The sequence below is a fragment of the Oreochromis aureus genome, linkage group 3 (genome assembly GCF_013358895.1).
Source record: "Oreochromis aureus strain Israel breed Guangdong linkage group 3, ZZ_aureus, whole genome shotgun sequence".
In the NCBI taxonomy this organism is placed as follows: Eukaryota; Metazoa; Chordata; class Actinopteri; order Cichliformes; family Cichlidae; genus Oreochromis; species Oreochromis aureus.
Genome location: NC_052944.1, coordinates 99,399,696 through 99,417,017, shown reverse-complemented (window position 1 = coordinate 99,417,017; position 17,322 = coordinate 99,399,696). Strand labels below are relative to the sequence as shown.

Genomic DNA, 17,322 nt, shown 5'->3' with positions numbered 1-17,322 from the left:
ATATATAATCCATACTAATGATGAAGGAACTGAGCTCACAGTCCATTGTTCATTCAGTGAACTACTCAGTTTATTTTGGGCCTCAGAAATGCTCACTCTGTTTGTACATCACTGATTGTCAGCAATAGACTCATTCTGCTGTGTGGACAGGAACACATGTGACATCACTTCCTGTTTGTTTGTGACTGAAGAGGAAGAAGTTTACAAGGAATCATTTAGAAGAGTTTCAAACATCAACTGATTGAATCCATGAATCTCAAAACGTGTTTGAGAGTGAAAGAGACAGACATGTACAGACTGAACTATCTGTTCAACAGTCAGAGTGTTTCTCTAACAGGAGACACTCTTTACACTCCACTCAGCACAGGGACACTGAGGAACCAGGAGACCAGACTCTAAACCCAGGATAAAGAGTTTGAGTGAATGTGGTGTTAAAGGTGTGGAGGTGGATCAGAGTGTCAGAGGAGACTCTGTAGAAGGACAGAGTGCCAGCAGGACAGTCCACATACACTGCTGCTCTGTTAGAGACAGAGGAGGAGGAGGAGGAGGAGGAGGAGGAGATGGTTGTTTGTCTCTTGTTGTGATAAATATAACGAGGACCATCATCAGAGCAGCTCAGACTCCAGGACTGATCATTCCATCCAAACACACAGTCACTGCCTCCTTTCCTTCTGATGCTTCTGTAACTCACTGATATATAAACGTCTCCTCTCCACTCGACCTCCCAGTAACAGCGACCAGTCAGACCATTTCTACACAGCAGCTGATAAAAACCATCAAATCTGTCTGGATGATCAGGATATGACTGAACCTCCTCCACACGTGTCACCTTCCTGTTGTTGTCAGACAGTTGGAGCTCTGTGTTCACTGTGTTTGTGTCGATTGTGAGTTGACAGGAATCTGATGGAGAGAACAAACACAATCCAGCTGCAGTTATTGATCCATCATCTGTTCATTGATTGACACTTTGATGATGACTCCTGACATGATGAAGATGGTTGAATGTGTGCTGCTTTGTTTTCATGAATCCCATTAAAAACACACTTACACTTCCTCAGACCTGGTCTCAACCATCGGACTCCAGCAGGCTCCACCCTGAAAGGAGGAGGGGGGTCAGAGCAGCACAGTCAGCATGCACACATGGACATTACATGGCTCTCACACACACACTGTTACACACTGAGGACGGCTCAAAGCTCGGCTCCACTGTTTTATTCAAAGAAATCTACATTTATTTATCAGCACATTTAAAAACAGGTTGAGCCAAAGTGCTGCACAGAGTAGAGATAAAATAGGAAACATACACAGTAATTACTATAAAGACTCGTCAGAATTGAAAGCTACAGAGTACAAATGTGTTTCCAACCGGGTTTCAAAAATGTCGAGTGTTGGTGACGACCTGATGTGAAGGGCGACTGTTCCAGAGTTTGGCTGCAGCGATCGATAAAGCTCACCTCTGTTTTTACGGCTAGTTCTGGTCAGAAGCTGCTTATCTGCAGACCTGAGGGCTCGACTTGGATTATCTTTGTTAAAGAGAGATAAGATGGAGCCAATCCATTCAGAGATTTAAAGACAAACAACAAGATCTGGAAGTGGATTCTACGACGTACTGGTAACCAGTGGAAAAAGCTGGTGATGGGTCACAGAGCCACTGCTGGAACCAGACAATTCATGAGGGAGAGAACTGTGACAGCGCCGTTCCTTCGCTTGACCTCAGTCGCTCTCGTCTGCTCCCTCGTAACACTGCTCTTTATTGAGGTTACATGAATATGCATAAGTTCATTAACATATGACGTCTTACACAGGTATGAACAAAGAGTACCAGTCTGTGCATAGTGTAGGTATGTGTGTGTGTGTGTGTGTGTGTGTGTGAGTGTTCCAGATGTGTGACCCCAAAGCTGGTGCTAAGAGTCCAGCGGTCCCCCTGACAAAGGGCTCTTATACTTAACCAGACACAGAGCAGGTGTCCTCCTATACCAGGGCTCAGCAACCTTTAACACCCAAAGAGCCATTTGGACGGGGTTGAAAGCAATTTTCACACTCAAAATGTGGTTTTAGTGTCAGGGTTACAATTAGGTTATGGTTAGGTTTAGGGTAAGGGTCAGGGTTAGGCATTCATTTTTGATGGTTAGGGTTAGGGTAAGCGGCTAGGGAAAGCATTATGTCAATGGGATGTCCCCACGAGGATAGCAAACCCGCACATGTGTGTGTGTGTGTGTGTGTTCCAGATGTGAAATGTGTGACCCCAAAGCTGGTGCTAAGAGTCCAGCGGTCCCCCTAACAAAGGGCTCTTATACTTAACCAGACACAGAGTAGGTGTCCTCCTACACCACACATCAGTAAGAGAAGGTACGACCTCTCTCATGACCCCAAGGTGTGTGTGGATGCCAGAGCACTCTGGAACAGTGTTGCCAATTTAGCGACTTTGTTGCTATATTTAGCGAGTTTTCAGACCCCTTAGCGACTTTTTTTTCCAAAAAGCGACTAGCGACAAATCTGGCGACTTTTTCTGGTGTTATTGGAGACTTACTTATGACGACTTTTTGACGTGAAAACGCGTATCGCTCTTACTCTCAACAAGCAGCGATGCTGCCATGGGCACCTCAACCGTGCCAAAGCACTCACAGGCGGAGGATAGTCCTCCCCCAGCTGCTATCAGGGCAGGAGATGTTCACACCTATGCCTCCAAACGGCAAATGAATCGCGCATGAGCGAAGCCGCTGCTCCCGCACTGACTGTAACGCAGTCAGTTCTTTTACTGTTATGCTGTTTTGTATGTGGATCACAAGGTTTAAAACTACTTATAAACACACACACACACACACACACACACACACACACACACACACACACACACACACAAAGTAACTCCACCAGAGTGCCAATTTCTGATCACTTTTGCCGGTCCAAACCCGGATAAAGGAGCAAGGTTGGAATTGTGACATTAAAAAACAATAATTACTAAAAGAAATTTAATTTGTAGTTCTAAATAAATTCTAACTGCATTTAGGACGTTTTTTACTCATTTTATGTCTCTTCCACGATGTTATTTCTCTTTCCAACAACGTACGTTACAATTACATTAGCGTGACCAATTATGCAAATTAGGCGATGACATCATTTAGCGACTTCTAGCGACTTTTAGGACAGCCAATAGCGATTTTCCTTACTGAGGAGTTGGCAACACTGCTCTGGAAGGCACACAGAGTCTTTACAGACTACTAAGGATCAAACCTCTATCATTATGCAATCGATTATCAAACTCTAAGCATACTGTATATGAGTAAATATTTCTAAGCATAAATGACAATCAACAATATAAACCTTACAGCGGGTTTTAATAACAGAATTCATTAATTTCTCAAATGAGAAAAAGCTATCGAGAAACACTCCTAAATCTTTAGCAAACAGAGTTCTGAACTTTTCCAGTGGGCCAAAGTAAGCATTATCCGCTAATGCTAACTGTTTTCTCTTGCATATGACAATGTGAGCAGCTATCCGGTTGTTCATTGATGACGCGACGAATCCTACTTCCGGGCCTAAAGTAGTCTGCGTTTAATATGGCTTTTGTGTTGTTAACATGTTTAATGCTTTGTATTTTCTTCTATTTAATCTCAAAAGCTCCTAAAACAGTCAGTGATCACCGTTGACCTCCCTCGGCTTTTATTACCGCTAATCATTTATTTAAGCTCAGTTTTTAAAACCTTACGATGTAACTACAGCACAGCCCATGCAACAGTATATGAATAACTAACCTCGTATTGTGGATGGATTATCTCAGTTGTTCTCCTGGCTGAAGTTTGGTCCGTTTACAGCATCCTGCCATGCGATTACATTTGTTCCTGACCACTGAGAACACTCACGTTAACTTTTATCGAGTGGAAAAAAAGTTAGCTTGTTTATATTATGCTAACATAGCTGTGTCGCTAGCGGTCACGTAGCACATCATTATATACCAGCTAGCCAAACTTCAGTAACCCTACAAACGTCACTGCTGTTTAGTTTTCTGTCTTCATTTATGTTGGAAGTGATAGAAGAGCTGTACGTTTGAATTTGTTTCTAAACCCCTGCAGTCAGGACATGCTATATTGTATTTAGATGGAAGCTAGCGAGCTAACTTCCTGCTAACTTCTAACTCCGTTAAATGTCATAAATTCCGTTTTCATGGATGCCTGGATGTTAAACTCAATTGTTACACCTGGTAGAGAAGAACGCTGATCATTTTATTAAAGATGAAAGACTTTAGACAGTGTTTTAACTCTCAGTAATGCCACAGTGATCATTTGATATATGGACCTGCAGCAGAGCTTAGGCCCAGACACGGCTAGTGACGTCAGACTGAACAACCGGATTGCTATGTAGGCTGATGTTAGCAGCTAATGCTAATTTGATATGAATTAACATTATATTAGTGAGGAGTTAATGCTAAGTAGACTGCCATTAGTGGCTAATGCTAATTTTAGGTGAATAGGACTTGGCCGTTAATGCTAACACTATATTTTCTTGCTTTATAACAATGTGACCAGCTAATTGTAAGTAGTTTGCCGTTATTAGCTAATACTAATTTTACGTGACTAAGCATTTGCAGCTAATGCTCATACCGTTTTCCTTTGCTTTGTAAGAATGACAGCAGCTACTGATACAAAGTCTATCGTTATTAACTAATGCTAATGCTAATTTGAAGTAAATAAGCATTAGTAGCTAATGCTAATACAATAGTTTCCTGCTTTATAACAATATCAGTAGCTAATGCTAACACTAGATTCCCTTCAACTAAGCCTATAGCATTAATTAACTTCATTTAGCATTAAGACGTTAATGCTAAATAGGCTACCATAGGTGGCTAATGCTAATTTTTGGTGAATAAGCATTCGAAGCTAATGGTAACACCATATTCTCTTCCTTTATAACAATGTGAGCAGCTAATGCTAGGTACGTTGCCTTTATTAGCTAATACTAATTTGAAGTGAATTAGCATTATCCGCTAATGCTAACAATGTTTTTGCTAACTCTTTTCCCTTACATTTTAACAATATGAGCAGCTAATGCTGACACTACTTTCATTTCAGTTAAGCCTATTTAGCATTAATTAACTTTATTTAACATTAACAGGTTTATGCTAAATAGGCTACCATTAGTGGCTAATGCTAATTTTAGGTGAATAAGCATTCAATTTTAACAATGTGAGAAGCTAATACTCAATAGGTTACCGTTATTAACTATTGCTAATTTGGTGTGAATTAGCATTATCAAATAATGCTAACTCTTTTCCCTTGCATTAGCACAACTCCTCACATTGTAATTAGTACGTTCCCATCCATCCTCATCCGCTTTATCCGAAGTCGGGTCGCGGGGGCAGCAGCCTAAGCAGAGAAGCCCAGACCTCCCTCTCCCCAGCCACCTCCTCCAGCTCATCCGGGGGAACACCAAGGCGTTCCCAGGCCAGCCGAGAGATATAATCTCTCCAGCGCCCTGGGTCTGCCCTGGGCCTCCTCCCGGTGGGACATGCCCGAACACCTCACCCAGGAGGCGCCCAGGGGCATCCTTGTCAGATGCCCGAACCACCTCAACTGGCTCCTTTCGATGTGGAGGAGCAGCGGCTCTACTCTGAGCCCCTCCCGGATGGCCGAACTTCTCTCACCCTATCTCTAAGGGAGAGGCCAGCCACCCTTCGGAGGAAGCTCATTTCTGCCGCTTGTATCCGCGATCTCGTTCTTTCGGTCACTACCCACAGCTCGTGGCCATAGGTGAGGTCGGGGACGTAGATCGACCGGTAAATTGAGAGCTTCGCTTTACACTCAGCTCCCTCTTCACCACGACGGACCGGTGCAGCGTCCGCATCACTGCAGCCGCAGCACCAATCCGTCTGTCGATCTCGGCTCCCTTCTCCCATCACTCGCGAACAAGACCCCGAGATACTTAAACTCCTCCACTTGGGGCAGGAACTCATCCCGACCGGAGTGGGCATTCCACCCTTTTCGGCTGAGAACCATGGCCTCAGATTTGGAGGTGCTGATCCTCATTCCCGCTGCTTCACACTCGGCTGCGAACCGTTCCAGTGCGAGCTGGAGGCCCCCACCTGATGAAGCCATCAGAACCACATCATCCGCAAAAAGCAGAGACGAGATTCTGAGGCCACCAAGTGAAAGCCCTCCGCCACTTGGCTGCGCCTAGAAATCCTGTCCATAAAATTATGAACAGAATCGGTGATAAAGGGCAGCCCTGGCGGAGCCCATCACCCACCGGAAACGAGTCCGACTTATTGCCGGCAATGCGAACCAAACTCTTACAACGGTTGTATAGGGATCGAATGGCCCGTAGCAGTGGGCCAGACACCCCATACTCTCCCGCAACACCTCCCACAGGACACCCCGAGGGACACGGTCGAATGCCTTCTCCAAGTCCACAAAACACATGTAGACTGGTTGGGCAAACTCCCATGCACCCTCAAGTATCCTCGAGAGGATAAAGAGCTGGTCCAGTGTTCCGCGACCAGGACGAAAACCGCATTGTTCCTCCTGTATCCGAGGTTCGACTAACGGACGAACTCTCCTTTCCAGCACCCTGGCATAGACTTTCCCAGGGAGGCTGAGGAGTGTGATCCCCTGTAGTTGGAACACACCCTCCGGTCTCCCCTCTTAAAGATGGGGACCACCACCCCGGTCTGCCAGTCCAGGGTACTGCCCCTGATCTCCACGCAACATTGTAGAGGCGTGTCAACCAGGACAGCCCTACAACGTCCCAGAGCCTTCAGGAACTCGGGCGGACCTCATCAACACCAGGGCTCTGCCAACCGAGGAGTTGTTTAACTGCCTCAGTGACCTCGACCCCAGAAATTGGCGGGTCATTCCCTCATCCCCAGACTCTGCTTCCTCCTCGGAAGACGTGTCAGTGGGATTAAGGAGGTCCTCAGTATTCCTTCCACCGTCTGACAATTTTCTCAGTCGACGTCAGCAGCGCACCGCCAGCACTATACACAGTGCAGGTAGAGCACCGCTCCCCTCCTGAGACGCCTGACGGTTTGCCAGAATCTCTTCGAGGCAGTCCGAAAGTCTTTTTCCATGGCCTCCGAACTCCTCCCACACCCGAGTTTTTGCTTCAGCCACTGCCCGAGCCGCATTCCGTTTGGCCTGTCGATACCTGTCAGCTGCCTCTGGAGTCCCACAGGCTAACCAAGCCCGATAGGACTCCTTCTTCAGCCTGGTGGCTCCCTTCACCTCTGGTGTCCACCATTTGGTTCGGGATTACCACCACGGCAGGCACCAACCACCCTTGCGGCCGCAGCTCAATGCAGCAGCGGCAATGGAGACGCTGAACATGGTCCATTCGGACTCAATGTCCCCAGTCTCCCTCGGAATGTTGTTGAAGCTCTGCCGGAGGTGTGCGTTGAAGATCTCGCGGACCGGGGCCTCTGCTAGACGTTCCCAGCACACCCTCACTCACGCGTTTAGGTGCACCGGGTCTGTCCAGCGTCCTCCCCGCCACCTGATCCAACTCACCACCAGGTGGTGATCAGTTGACAGCTCAGCCCCTCTCTTTACCCGAGTGTCCAGAACATATGGTCGCAGGTCTGGTGATACGATTACAAAATCGATCATCGACCTGCGGCCTAGAGCATCCTGGTGCCACGTGCACTTATGGACACTCTTATGTTCGAACAAGGTGTTCGTTATGGCCAAACTGTGATTTGCACAGAAGTCCAATAACAAAACACCACTCGGGTTCAGATCAGGGAGGCCGTTCCTCCCAATCACGCTCCTCCAGGTCTCGCTGTCGTTACCCACGTGAGCATTGAAGTCTCCCAGTAGGACAACAGAGTCTCCAGGTGGGGCACCTTCCAGCACCCCCAGGGACTCTAAGAAGGCTGGGTACTCTGAACTGCCACTCGGCGCATACGGCGCAGATGACAGTCAGGACCCGTTCCCCGACCCTGAGGCGCAGGGAACAAACCCTCTCATCCACGGAAAAACCCCAACGTGCCGGCAGCAAGCCGGGGATATTAGAATACCCACCCCAGCCCGCCGCCTCTCACCAGGGGCAACTCCAGACTGAGACAGAGTCCAGCCCCTCTCCAGGAGACTAGTTCCAGAGCCCAAGCCATGCGTGAGGTGAGCCCGACTATATCTAGCCGGTACTTCTCAACCTCACGCACTAACTCAGGCTCCTTCCCCACCAGAGAGGTGACATTCCATGTCCCTATTGCCAGTCTTGGCAGCCGGGGATCGGTCCGCCAGGGCCTCCGCTCCTGGCCACCGCCCGACACACATTGCACCCGACCCCTATGGCGCCTCCTGCGGGTGGTGGGCCTGCGGGAGGATGGGCCCATGTCTCCTCTTCGGGCTGTGCCCGGCCGGGCCCCATGGACCAAGGCCCGGCCACCAGACGCTCGCCCTCGGGCACCCTCCCCGGGCCTGGCTCCAGGGCGGGGCCCCGGTAACCCTATCCCGGGCAGGGTAAACTGTTCCCTCGATGTTCTTTTCATACGGGTACGTTCCCATTACTAGCAAATGCTAATTTGACGTGAATGAGCATTATCCGTTAATGCTAACTCTTTTCCCTTGAGTGGCTAATGCTAATTTTAGGTGAATAAGAATTGGCAGCTAATGCTAATACCATATTTTCTTGCTTTATAACTATGTGACCAGCTAATGCTGGTTGCCGTTATTAGCTAATACAAATTTGAGGTGAATTAGCATTATCCGCTTATGCTAACAATGTTTTTTCATACTTTTTAACAATATGAGTAGCTAATGTGAACACTTTTTTTCATTCAATTTGAACTTTTCCCCTGCAATGCGAAGACTTAATGCTAAATAGGATGCCATTAGCATTAGCATTTGTTCAAACTGTTTGCTTTGTAAGAATGATAGCAGCTAATGATACGAAGTCTAGTGTTATTAATTTTAATTGATGTGAATTAACATTATCCGATAATGGTAACTCTTTTCCCCTGCATTATAACGATGTCAGGAGTTTATGCTAAGTAGGCTGCCATTGGGGGCTAACTCTAATTAGGGGTGAATAACTATAAGCAGCTAATGCAAATACCGTTTTCTATTTCCTTATAACAACTTGAGCAGCTAATGGTAATTTGATGTAAATTAACATTATGTTAGTGAGCAGTTAATGTTAAGTAGGCTGCCGTTATTAAGTAATGCTACTTTGATGGGAATTAGCATTATGCGCTAATGCTAATAGTTTTCCCTTACTTTTTAACAATGTGAGCAGCTAATTCTAAGTACGCTGTTGTAAATAGCTAATGCTAATCTGATGTGAGTTAGCATTATCCAATAATGCTAACAGTGTTTTCTCTTATTAAAAATGAAAGTAGCTAATACTAATATTCTTTTCCGTTGGGTAACAACGATGTGAAGAGTTAATAATAAGTAGGCTGCTTTTAGCGGCTTATTCTAATTGGAGGTGAATAATTATTAGCAGCTAATGCTAATACCATTTTCTCTTTCCTTATAACAATATGAGCAGCTTATGTTAATTTGATGTGAATTAGCATTATATTAGTGAGGAGTTAATGCTAAGTAGGCTGCCATGAGTGACTCTTTACCCTTGCGTTATAATGATGTGAAGGGTTTATGCTAAGTAGGCTGCCATTAGCAGCTAATGCTAATACTGTTTTCCCTTGCTTTCTACAACTTGAGCAGCTAATGCTAAGTAGGCCTGCTCTGCTAAGGATTTGTGTCACGGTTCTGGGTCGGTGCGACCCAGTATTTTGAGTTCTAATGTTTTGGTTTATTCTTGTATGATCATTTTGTTACCTTTGTGATATGTTGGTTATTGTTTGAATTCTATGTTTCTGTTTATTCATGTTTAAGGATTTGTTCTTCTGTTGTATCTCAAGTTTAGTTTAGTTCAGGTTTCATGTGTTATATTCTGTCTGTCTCTCAGTGTCGAGTCTGCGTCTTTGTGTAGTGATTCTTGTTTCCTGTTTTATTGTGAAGGTCTGCGTCTCATGTGAGTGTGTTCAGTTTACCTCCCTTGTCTCATCTCGTTAATTACTCCCAGCTGTGTCCACCACCTGTGTGTAATCTCCCTGTGTTTCTCTGTGTGTATTTAAGTCGCGTCTTCTGTCATTGTAGTTGCTGGTCCGTCTGTGTATCCACCATTTTTCATTCGTGTGTTCCCTGCCGTCGTCATCATGTACCATCGTCTTCCTTCCTTTATGTCCAGATTCGTGTTCTTGTTCATGCTCAATAGTTTAGTTGTCCCAGTATAGTTTAGTTCTCCGTTTTGCCGTTTGCCTATCTATATTTCGTGTTCAGTAAATCACCTTCACGACTGCCTGCGTTTGGATCCTCCTTTACCTTTTCCACACGGCTCTTCTCACTCGCCGTGACAATTTGTGTGACCATGATGGAAACTATGATAAGCTAATGCTGCTAAGCTAATGCTGTTTATGGGCCCTGTTAGAATCAATATTTCATTCTCATTCTGTTGTTTGAGAACAATAATAGAAAAATGTAAACTTGAGAACAAATTTATTGTGAATTCAGCTGTGAATGTTTGTCATTATTTAAGCTTCCATTTCCAAATGTTAGCTGCTCCTGTCTGCCTCATTGTCACACACTGAAATGATTCACAGCCTTGTTTCATCCTTCTGTCAGTGTCACTGACTGTCACTGTGACTGTGGACATACAGCATGAGAAACACACATGGCTGACACTTTATTAGGTACACCTGTGACCTAAATGTTCCTGCACACAGACTCCTTGGAGACCCCCTACATAAATATCCATGTACAGGGCTCTAGAGTGCGACCAATTTGGTCGCAAATGCAACCAAACTTTTCAGTGGTGCTACTAAAAAAATAATTTGGTCGCACCGGTGCGACCAACTGTTCGGGTAACAAAAAAAAATCTCTGCAACTCTCCGTGTGGTCAACAACAGACACACATTATGCCCCTATCGTGGACTAAACCAATCAGAGATAGTAAGGGGCGGGACCTCTCTGATTGGCCGTGGTCCAGTTGAAAGTGCAGGTGGAAGAGGGAGGTGAGTAGCTTGAATAAAGCGATTTTGATTCATTAAATCCTGAATCGACTTTTAAATATAACTGTGTTTTGTCAGAAACGCCAGATTCTCAGATTAAAGCTCACAAAACTATTTCAACAACCACCACACAGCAAATGAGAGCAGGTACACGGACTCCACACAAAGACGTAAACACAGAGAAGACCCAACGCATCAGAATCAGCTTTGTCTTTCTCGGCTTTCTCACGTGACGGCCGAACTGTACACGGACACGCCGTCGGAGCTCAGCGATTCTGATGCGTAGGCTCCACCCTGTGTTTACATCTTTTTGCGCTGATTCTGAGCTGCAGGTTTTGTCTCTCCAACCAAAATTCGCCGAGCCAGCAGCAAAAGAAGCAGCAAACTACGCTTCACATTTGTCATGAATCCCCTCTAAATTTTGCTGTTTTGCTTCCACCACGATAAAAATCACACTTCACACTTGTACATGTACAGCTCTCTTTCTCTCTCTCTACCGTTGTTTACAGCGCTGTCTTTTTCTTTTTTCACTTAAATGACCTCGGACAAGAAAGCCTAATTTCTGCTGTTCAATACTGAAGAAATTTAAACTTCTTAAAATTATGCAAAATTGCAGAATATTGCAGAATATTTTTAAGGTTATCTGCTATAAAAGGCCAGACCAGAAAAATCTCCTTCATGTTTTTCTGTGTTTTATTCTCAGTTACTTTGACACAAAGGCATCTGCTGTGATGTTCACAATTCTGATGAAGTCTCATGTGTATCAGTACTGATAAATGATCAGAATTATAATATTTCTGATTGTCTCAGGCAAAATTGAATCAAATCAGGACTTTGAGAACCTGAATCGAATGGATTATAGAAATCAGTGATGATACCCAGCCCTAGTGAGCAGCCTAGGCCTGACAGAAGTGGATGTAGCTGTGGGTAATAAGAAAAGATGAAAAGAACTATTGATAACTTTTTTGTTAAGTTAAGGCCTGATGCATCTGAAATTCATAGCCAGCTCTGACAGGGAGCCATCAATCTTTGAATGCTGAAAAAGCAGCAGTGTATCCAGAAAACGCATTATATGCTGCAATAAATGCACTGCCCAAGTGTCCCCTCTCCCCACTGCCTTTCAGCAGCAGGCAGCAGCAAACAGGTCGTCAGAGGAGCCAAGATGATGATTAAGTTTAACATTTTCTACAATATTGAAAAAGCACTTTAAGCACAAGATTGTTAGTTAATAATTTAGAAATAAATATTGTCTGTATGGACTTCCCCCCCAAAGAAGTGCACATGTAAAACTGCGGTGTTAAGCGATGTGGTTGAAAGATTTGAGTGCGCCTATTTTGTGCCGGTGCACCTAACTTTTTAAAGTTGAGCGTACCGGTGCGCCCATGGCAAAAAGTTAGTCTAGAGCCCTGATGTACTATCCAGCTAGACTAGTGTGTCTGTCCCTGAAAATATTCCTGCATGTGTAATTGTTCATGTCTCATCTGTGGAAACAAACAGGAAGTGAGTGAAGGACACAGGAAATGTTTCCAGCTCTTCCTCCTCTATCAGACATTCTCTCCATACCTGAGAGTGTCCAGTCTCCAGCCTGGATCCTTCAGTCCAGCTGACAGCAGCTTAATTCCTGAGTCCCCTGGATGATTGTAGCTCAGGTCCAGCTCTCTCAGATGGGAGGGGTTGGAGCTCAGAGCTGAGGCCAGAGAAGTGCAGCCTTCCTCTGTGATCAGACAGCCTGACAGACTGCAGACACACAAAACAACAAACCATCTGTCAACAATTGTTTTCTCTTTATCACAATAACATCTATCCATTTACATCCATTCAATGTAACTTTATTTAGAAGTGACAACAGTCATCTCAAGCTGTTTAACAGTGTAAGGTAACAGCCTCCAATATTAGAGAGAAAGCCCCAACCATCAGACAATCCACTATGAGCAGCACTTGGTGATGGTGGAAAGGAAGAACTCCCTTTGACACAAAGATCCTCCCAGTGAAAACAGGCTCCAGGAGGAGCATCTACCACGACTGAGGGGAAAGATAAGAGATGAGCTCAGAGAGACAAGAACAAAACACAAACTAAGGAGAGAGAAGACAAAAGTTAAAAACATTCAGAGCATCATGGGAAGTCCACCACAGCCAGGCTTTCTTTGTGTTTGCTGCTTTGTCAAAACCTCAAACTGAACCTTAAGCTCCTTATTCTTCACGCTGGGATCATTTGGCCTTCAGTGGTGTCCTGGCTGACACACTGGAGTGACCAGAGTGCTAAAGAGTGAATCCGACACACCAGTGTCGTCCCTGATATCTCTACTACACTTTCAGCTTCTCCACCTGAGCTGTGGCTAAGGTGCTACCAGCATGCAGGCTCGGTGTGTCTCACTCAACAGTTACACTCGTCACCCAGACTAACACCACTCTACAAGTTCACCACTAAGAGGCGCTAAAAGACCACATACAGTGAGATCATCACTAAATGTCTGCTGTGACTGAAGGTGACTTGGTTTTTTAATAACTGGCTACATGAGCATGATTAGCTGCAGTTCCATCTTTGTAAAAGAGACTCAGCATTAGATCCAAACAGAAACATTTCTACTTTTTAGTAGAAATGTTTCTGTAAAAAATTATTTGATATTTCAAAGAAAATACTTTTTAACAATTGTTTATAAGTCAAGAATTATAGTTAAATAAAAAGAAGCAAAATATCAATAAACACTCATTAAAACCTTGTACAGCTAAAACTCATGTAGACAATACCAGGGGAGGAAGTAAAACTAAACCTTTGACACCAGAGATGATAACTACCAAAATAAAACAGGAAGTTAATAACAACCATGAGGGGAACACCTGAGTGAACCTAGTAAAGGGATGTAGTGGAGCACTGACGGAAGTAAATAAACTCAAAAATACAAACAGTAACTAAAACTAATGAGAGCTGATGGCAATGTAGTCCGTGCTGTAGCGAGAATGGACAGCCATACACGTTATGTGTCCATGAGCAAGAGGAGGGAGAAAAAGGAAAAGTAAGAGTTGTCACCGAGCAGAAACGGGAGCTGGAAGCATGTAAATATAATAATAACCACTGCAGCCAAAAAGAGTGCCTGACGAGCCCAGTTGTAAGTAAGCTATTAAGACTCGACTGTACACTGTGTTTGTGTTTTCCTCCGAAACAATAAGTTCCGTTGGAGCAGCCTTTCAACGCCTCTCTCTGTCTCTCGCAAGCAAAGTTGACCCAGACAACAAAGTAAAGCTATTTTTCGACCACTGAGCCCGACATGAACCCGACATATTAGCCAGAGGTCCCTTTGCTACGGTTCGGACCATGAGACGTGTTTTATATATGCACAGAATAGTTTTCTATACGAGATCGCTGCAAAAAGTGCAGCCTTACCTAATGTCCTCCCTACTGTTACTCATTTTATATTAAGATTTAAACATCTAGTTGGAATTGGTATGGTGAGTAACCTTCATAATAGTAATAAATCACACAGCAATAGTACATTCATGTAGCTGTAAAAAGCATGATAATATATTAAGTAATCCAAAGTATTCTGTTACGTTACTCAGTGAGAGTAACGTAACAGAATGCATTACAAAATACATTTTGGGGCATGTATTCTGTAATCTGTAGTGGAAAACATTTTAAAAGTGACCTTCCCAACACTGTGAAGATGTGAATCCAGTGGGTGGATGGCAGCATCACCATGAAGGATCAGTGTGAGAATACATCATCATCCACAATGAAAACCAGTCGCAGCTTGTGGCTGCAGTTAGCTGATTTGATACTTAGCTTGGAGTTATCTCAGTAGAAGATAGAATGCTAAACTGTCTAAACCAGGGGTGTCAAACATATGGCCCGTCGGCCAAATTCGGCCCCTGAGATAATTTGATATGTCAGTTATTACAGTATTTTCAGGCTTGCTGATATTCCATGCCAACAGGGCTGGGACTTTATTCTGATGGACACATTATGTCGCCAATCACATTAAGAGACAGACTGGGATCATGCCACTATTTAAAGAAAGGGATGGGGGCAAACGTTCAGAAGAAAGCAAGCATAGTGGTACAGCCCAGGTACACACAGACACAGGTTTAAATGCCAGCGTGTCAGGACAAAGTGAAAACACAAAATGAGCAGCATCTGGCTGAATTTCAGTGATACTGGAGACGGCAAAGCTGAGTGCAGAATTTATGAATTAGAAGCTGGATAAAGTGATACCCATGTCCGTTCTCTTCTTAGTGGTAGTAGATGCATAAAATTAAGACTAATGAAAACACTGAATTAAAATTGCTTCCCTTAAAAGCACCAAGTTTACAATTAAATTTCTAATTATGATCTTCAGCACCCAACACCATGACTATGTACATATTGTCAGGTGTGAGAATATTTGTGTTGTGTGCTGTGGATTCAACTCTGCAAACTCATCACTATTTTCCATCCATCCATCTTCATCCGCTTTATCCGAGACCGGGTCGCGGGGGCAGCAGCCTAAGCAGAGAAGCCTAGACCTCCCTCTCCCCAGCCACCTCCTCCAGCTTATCCGGGGGAACACCAAGGCGTTCCCAGGCCAGCCGAGAGATATAATCTCTCCAGCGTGTCCTGGGTCTGCCCCGGGGCCTCCTCCCGGTGGGACATGCCCGGAACACCTCACCCAGGAGGCGCCCAGGAGGCATCCTTGTCAGATGCCCGAACCACCTCAACTGGCTCCTTTCGATTTTCTATTTACTATTTTCATCATCAAATTTCTACTTAGACAGCAACAAAACAGAAAGCAGTTCCCAGGAACTACTTCTTGTTTTAGAATCTTTCAACATAAGAGTATGTTGCACATCAGAACACCTCCATATCTCCTCTTATTAAAGGATTACCTTATCATTAATTTGCTATTTCTGCCAGTTGATTAAAAAATGTTTGATCTCACCTGAGAGTTTCCAGTTTACAGTGTGGATTCTTCAGTCCTTCAGACAGAAACTTCACGCCTGAATCCTGCAGGTCATTGTTACTCAGGTCTAGCTTGATCAGATTAGAGGACTGAGAGCTGAGACCTGAGGACAGAGCTTCACAACTTCTCTCTGACAGGTTACAGAGACTCAGTCTGAAAAATAACAGCAAAACAATTAAAAAAATACTTTTGATCAAGTGTAATGAGATTATATAACATTTAGGAATATTCCATTCTCTTTTGTCAGGAAAGTAATGAGCAACATGTGGAGACAATCAGAGAGAGAAGAGAGAAGTGAAGAGAGAACAGAGCAGTAAAAGAACACTGGATAGTTCAAATTTGACACATTTTTGGTATCAACAAAATGTGTCAAATTTCTTTATTTTGTAATCGTTTCAGAAGAGTTCATGATTAAAACTTACATCAATAACCACCCAGAAAAATTTCAGAAATGCCGACATGTATTCAGTGTTGAACAAAGTGAGTACTGATTATCACTTTATAGACTTTTCAGACACCAGCACTCATGACTGTATTTTGGGGGTTATTTTGTTAGTTTTTTTTAGTTGATCGCACCTGCTTTTTACCAACAACCATATAAGTTGAAATGTACTCACAGAGCTTTGTTGGAGGCTTTGACCACTGGCAGCATTCTCAGAAGAGCCTCCTCAGAAGCAGAGTATTTCTTGAAGTCAAACTCATCCAGATGTTCTTCTGATGACAGTAAGATGAAGGTCAGAGCTGAGCACTGAGCAGGAGACAGTTTACCTGTGGAGAGACTTCCTGAAGTCCTGTATTGTTGGATCTCCTCCACTAGAGAACGATCATTCAGTTCATTCAGACAGTGGAGCAGATTGATGCTTTTCTCTGCAGACAGATTCTCACTGAGCTTCTTCTTGGTGTACTGAACGGTTTCCTGATTGGTCTGAGAGCTACTTCCTGTCTGCGTCAGCAGACCTCGTAGGAGACTGTGATTGGTCTGCAGTGAAAGACCCAGGAGGAAGCGGAGGAACAAGTCCAGGTGTCCATTTGGACTCTGTAAGGCTTTGTCCACAGCACTCTGGTAGAAGTGTTTCTCTACAGATTTTACTTCTTTTTCTGGTTCTTGTTTTCGAAACAATATAGACCATGTGGATGTTGTTTGTTTCTGTTCAAGCAGATTGAGTCCAGAGTTGATGAAGGCCAGATGGACATGAAGAGCAGCCAGAAACTCCTGAACACTCAGATGGATGAAGCAGAACACCTTGTCCTGGTACAGTCCTCTCTCCTCTTTAAAGATCTGTGTGAACACTCCTGAGTACACTGAGGCTGCTCTGATATCGATGCCACACTCTGTCAGGTCTGATTCATAGAAGATCAGGTTTCCTTTCTGCAGCTGATCAA

At 44.3% G+C, this 17,322-nt stretch overlaps 1 protein-coding gene across 1 annotated transcript; it reads right to left on the bottom strand.

Moving 5' to 3' along the window:
* Positions 1-895: 895 nt before the first annotated feature.
* On the bottom strand, positions 896-16,609 carry LOC120438572 (ribonuclease inhibitor-like; the record flags this gene model as incomplete). The annotated part of the gene is made up of 5 exons (XM_039608974.1): positions 16,557-16,609; positions 15,919-16,092; positions 12,569-12,742; positions 1,049-1,095; positions 896-900 (listed from the first exon to the last, which is right to left on the bottom strand). Coding segments are annotated over exons 1-5 (435 nt in total), but the record flags the coding sequence as incomplete, so codon positions are not given.
* Positions 16,610-17,322: the final 713 nt, after the last annotated feature.